This window comes from Sodiomyces alkalinus, assembly GCF_003711515.1.
Source record: "Sodiomyces alkalinus F11 unplaced genomic scaffold SODALscaffold_3, whole genome shotgun sequence".
Taxonomy (NCBI): domain Eukaryota; kingdom Fungi; phylum Ascomycota; class Sordariomycetes; order Glomerellales; family Plectosphaerellaceae; genus Sodiomyces; species Sodiomyces alkalinus.
In genome coordinates this window covers 580019-585796 of record NW_021167081.1, presented here as the reverse complement: position 1 = coordinate 585796, position 5778 = coordinate 580019, and the positions used below count along the sequence as shown (strand labels likewise).

Sequence of the window (5778 nt, the reverse complement as noted above, 5' to 3'; positions counted from 1 at the left end):
GGTATGTACGTCTGGTTGGCCATGATTAGCCATCCGCCTTGCGTTAGGAGCCGGACCAGCGCCGGGGGGTGGGGGGAGGGGGGAGGGAGATTGACCACATAAAGCCCGCTATGCGCTGCTGCCCTCGTCCTCTGCATCTCTCTCTTCTGCATGCCTTCTTGTCCCGGATCCATCAGGCGCAGTCCACAGATCGTCCCAAGAATCTCTCCATGTAAGAACGAGGACTATCAAGGCGGTCATATATATACATACCATATCGCATCAGACTTGGGTATCAACCATTTACACCCTTTGTCCCTGGACCTGCCGGCCCCTTCCACCGGATGCGCCCCTCGCCCATCATGGCGAGCCGACGGACAAATCTTCTTCCTTCTCGAGTGACCCTCCGGACTCAAGATATTATCCCTGTCAAGTCGTGCCGTGGCATAGAAACCCCCGAAGTGATGCCATCCCGCGAAAGAACGGTATCCAACGTAGTCCGCCTCAAAGCCGCCACACAAGTCGTTGCGCAACAACCCGACTCTCCTCCCGGCCGGCGGCGGCGTCGCGGCAAGCCATCACGCCGGACATCACCACCGCCCAGTCCGTCATCGTCTCTCGAGCAGGACCTGCGTGGTGTAGGGTCCTGGGTATACAGCCAGGACACCCCCCTCGTCTACAGAGAACCACGATCGGAACGACGGGACGAGAGACCCCGGTCGACGTTCCCACTCCACGTCCCACCACCACCCCCCGCCGCCCCCGCCGCGCCGCGGATCCCGAGGCTACAGACGCCCGAACTCGCTCCGCTGCCGACATACCTGGAATTCTGCGCCTGCGAGGGCCTCGAGACCGACGACGACGACGACGACGACGACGAGGACCCTGCCAACGAAGCCTGCTACCTGGCGAGACGGGCCAGGGTCCAGGCAACGGGTAAGAGAAAGGCAGTCTGGAGACGCCATCGCCGACTTTCCGAGATCCGAGTCTGACACTGCTGCAGTCGATGCCGCCATGGCGCACATCGCTCGTTCTCGACGAGAAGCGAGACGGGCAGAGGGCTACACGAAGAAGGATGATCGACCAGATGAATCTAATCACCCTTAGATTGTCTTTCCCCATGTTAGAGATGTCAGATTTGCGAAATCATAGGGATGAAATAAATATATTTCACATGAAAGAGGTGCCTTTGCCGAAGCGCACAGATGGAAGATGGAGTGAAGTCGGATGCGAGCACCGAAGATTGATCTCTGTACGTTGTACCTACGTTGTACTTCGTACCTACATGTGTGGGAGCGGGGAAGAGGGAGTGGGGCTACGTAGATTGTTGCCTACTGGGCAGAATATAATAAAGGCCTAAGGTATGTGAGTGGGTCTTTGGGGAGTGGGCCCCCTTGCACGGCCCACAGACCTTTATTTAAGGAGTAGATGACTAATTGTGTAAAAGAACCCGGTACCCTCGGGTCGGAATAATATAGCCGCCGCTTTGCTAGGACCACGTATCCTATCGCACTAAAAACATGTGAGCCTGTTTTCTGTGTTTCTATTAGCTGGATTAGCCCTATATTCCTCGCGTGGAAAAGGTGTAGATATAGTTAGAATACCCATACCTTCCTGTTCTTCTTTCCTTTATATAACGAATACAATAATATATCTATTAAATCTTTGCTCCGGCCGGATTATACGCCCGTTAATCTAATAGTTATAAGCCCAGGTAATAGTATTTATTACTAGTAACTTTTAGCTAATCTATCACCTATATATTATTTCTACCCGTTACGTATACTTCTATAGCTAATTAAGGAGTATCTACCCTACTCTCTCGCTTAGAAAAGCCCTTATTCGCTAAACCCCTGCTATAAACTATATCCACGAAGCTTAAAGTCACCGCCGAAGCGCTCGGTATACCGCGGCTAGAGTCTACTAGGTAATAGGCTAATTAGATCTTCTATATTAAGTTATATACGCAGGGTATAGAGGTCTAGGCCTTACTTAACCCTAATAGGCCGGAGTAGCCAAACGACTGACCCGAGTATATTATACTTATATCTATTAATTAGCTACGCGAAAAACACACCTAGGTTATTAACGGGGTGCTAACCCTATCGCACGTCAAAAGGCACTTCAATAATCAACTTAGTAGAGCAGAAATCTCGTGTGTGTGTATTATATCAAGTTATATCTGGGAGAGTCTCTTATACCCTTAATTTAGGTGGTGAAGACTCTGTTATAGGTACTATATTATTTAGATTCTATCCGGTCTTTTCCGGTATCCACCCTTATTATATCCTAATACCTAAAGTCCCCGATATCCGGAGCCCTTACTTATGGAGTGGATCCCCCCTGGATCCCCTATAGACTATATCGTGGTCCTGCCTATACGATACACCCCCTTAGTTAAGGTGGGTCTTCCTAGGTTAACTAACTAATTAGAGGCTTCGGTTTAAACTAAACGCTTTTAACTTTTCTATCGTAAAATCAATAGTTAAGGGAAAACGCCCTAGTAAAAGGGATCTAAATCCGCCCTATTTAACCGTTTAATTTAATTCTATCTTAATTAGTTCATCGATCCTAATTAGCCGGATCTAATTAATTAGATCTATATCTATCGGATCTACTACGCCCTCGGGGGCCTTTATTATAGCCGCTTTAGCGCGTTTAATCTCTTCGTGTAGTTATTTAGACTACTCGATATAATCCTTTTAATTAGTTAAATTAAGCTATTACTATAGTCTTTTAATCCCCGCCTCCGGTAATACCTTCGTTAATCCGTCCGCGATTATCTCCTTCGTATTAACGTACGTAATCTTAAAAAGACCTTATTATACTAACTAGCGCGCCTACTAGTTATATATATCGACGTGCCGTAGCCTTATCCGTAGGCATTATGCCTTCTTATTAATAAGGTTAATAGTCTATTAATTATCGTAGTATAGCTACAGCTATTATTAGTCTAGCCGAAGCTCTAAATCCCTTAATATCCGGCTAACGAATAACGTCTCTTTAGCGGCCTCTATAAGAGCGAGTAGTTCCGATTCTATTAACGACGTCGTGACCGTCGGTTATTTACCCGCTTTCTAGTTAACGGTGCCGCCGAAGAGCTTTATCGTATATCCTTACGAACTCTTACGGTCTGGATTATCCCTAAAGGACGCGTCGCTTATTATTAGGAAAAGCCTATCCCCGCCGAATTCTAGGTAGTAGTGTCTTATATAGTATAGGAATAGCAGCACTTATTAAGCCCTCTTAAGGTGGTTAGAGGAGGGGTTAATGTTATATTAGGAAAGCTTCGAGCAGGCGAACACGATATCGGGTCTTATCACGATAGCGGCGTATAGGATAGAACCAATTATTCCCTGATACTAATAGACCTCGGGAATCGACGCGCGGGTGCCGTCTCGGGGTATTACCGGCTCCGTAGATAATAGGACCTTTAGTGGTTTTCGGCAGAGTATATCTACGTAGTATTTAACCGCGATCTTCTCCACGTAGGAGGACTATAATAGCTATAACCTACGGGTGGCTCTATCCCTTAGGACCTTAATTCCCAGGAACTAACGGATTTCTTCGCCTCCTAATAACCTATAGCTTCGCTTAAGGGTAGCCTTAAGGTCGTCGGCGTCCGTCTTACGGTCTTTATAGTATATAAGTCCGATATCGTTAATATAGAAGAATAGCATTAAACCGTCGCGGATTATAATATAGGGGTTATGAGGGATAGCTATAAAGCCTATCCTCCATAGCGTGCCGCTAAATTCCTCTTACTATAATAGTAGCGATACCCTTAAACCGAAGAGGGCTTTCCGTAGTAGTAGGACCTTACCTAGTACTTCGTAGCCTTACGGTATCTTTATAAATACCTCTTCTTTAAGGCTAGCGTTAACGAACGCGTTAACGGTATCGAACTGCCTTATCTCCAGGTTAAATTGAGCGGCGATCGCTATTAGTATACGGAAGGACCGCGAGGCTAGCGTTACAGCGTAGTTATCTTTAGTCTCTAACCGTTTTTATTAATCCCCTCGGACTATAAGGCGTGCCTTATACTTAAGAAGGGTGCCCTCCTTATTAAATTTATAGGTGTATACCTATCTATAAGCGAGGACTTATTACTTATTAGCCTAATTACCACCTACCTCCTACTAGTAGCCTATCTATCAGTGCCCTTTAAGGTATTCCCCTTTAGCCTATAACCACTGCTCCCGTAACGGATAAAGGCGTATATCGCGGTGGTGGTTTAGTAGAGGCGGGAGATCCTCGCGGGTTACGTATAATAGCGATAGCGGTTAGGAGGTATAAAGGGAATCTATAGCACCGACGTCGTTATCGTTATTAGTTTACTTCCTCGTGCGTATAGGGTTATAAGTCCTACTAGCGTTAAAGAATGCCTTTTAGGCGTTATCGTTCTAGACTTTCTCGGTTATATATAGACTTACGATAGTTCTCGCGATAGATAGGCACGCGGGTAATAGGCGTATAGCCGATAGGAGTATAGCCGACAGGCACCCCTTAAGGGCACCTATAGCTATCCGTTAGTGGTTATTATATTCTTCTATCTTAGCGCCCCTGACTACCGCTAACGCTATAAGGAACGCGCGCGTGGGATCTTTAGGGGATATTAAAGGCGTGGGAAACGGTTTAAACCTTATAGTGGTAAACTGTGAAGTGTCCGTAGTAATAACGGTAGCCTCTCCCGTAGTAATAGCGGTAGCGTCGGAGTTACGAGGTTCTAAATCTATAGCCTAGTTATTAGGCTATAGATTTAGAACCTTATTTATAGTAATAGCAGTGGCCTTTCTTGTAGTAATAACGACGGCCTCGCCTTTATCCGTAGTGATAGCGGTAGTATTACCTTTACCCGTAGTAATAGCAGTAGTATAATCTTCTCCTATAATAATAGCAGTGTCCGTAGTAATAGCGGTGCCCGTAGTAATAGCGGTATAGTCTATAGTAATAGTAGTGGCCTCTCTTATAGTAATAGCGACGGCCTCGCCTTCGTCTGTAGTAATAGCGGTGGCGTAAGAGTCTTTCAACTTAAGATCTAATACGTCTATAGCTATACCCCTTAATAGTAGCCTATTCGCGGTCATGGTATAAGTAATACAGATAGATTATAGGCGTTCCCCGATTTCCTTAGCGGAAGCTATAGCTTATAGCGTTTTAATCCTGCCGTTAAATAGCTTATCTTCGTTAAAGACTACGTCTCTCGTGGTAATAATATCCGTTAAGTATAGTAGCTAAATACGGAAGCTATTCGAGGATTAGTATCCGATATAATAGCCGATCTATACCTTCGGTTCTAGGCTTTATAGGCGGTTTCTTTTAGCTTAGGTATCGCGCGTTTTTATAAAGGCTTTATAGCCGTAAGCTCATAGGTGCGTAAGGTTAGGTTAACGGCCGTGTAGGCCTTCGTATAGTGTCTTCTAGTCGTTAATATATTATAGCGTTCTGTTATATAGATATATAGTAGTCTTAAAGATCTTAGGCTAGATAGATATAGGCAGATTAGCTTTAATCCTTATAGCTCTCGCCCTTCTTTTAACGATACTTTTAATCCGTTCTGCCACGCCGTTCTAATCCTATAAATATAGTGCCGACGGCTAGCCTTCTACCCCCTGAGCAGCGAGGAAAGTAACGACTTCTAGGTGCTAAAATATCTTAGAATCGGCCCGTAGAACGCGTGGCCTAACGTCGAATTAGGTCTTAAATAGGGTAAAAACGTCCTTTAAAGCGTGTAGGGTAAAGCCTTAGTCTCTTTTTTATAGGTAGTAATCCTATGTATAACCTATATACACGTCTATA

General features: G+C 45.3%; 1 protein-coding gene across 1 annotated transcript; it reads right to left on the bottom strand.

Annotated features, from left to right (window-relative positions):
* Positions 1–693: 693 nt before the first annotated feature.
* Positions 694–1181, bottom strand: SODALDRAFT_331758 (hypothetical protein). Its single transcript, XM_028611533.1, has one exon. It carries the CDS (start codon positions 942–944, stop codon positions 765–767), a length of 180 nt encoding a protein of 59 aa, XP_028467454.1. The 5' UTR covers positions 945–1181; the 3' UTR covers positions 694–764.
* Between the last annotated feature and the right edge of the window lie 4597 nt (positions 1182–5778).

What these genes read in the sequence shown, in the direction of transcription:
- SODALDRAFT_331758 (XM_028611533.1), bottom strand. Translation starts at nt 944, where the DNA reads ATGGCGTCTCCAGACTGCCTTTCTCTTACCCGTTGCCTGGACCCTGGC.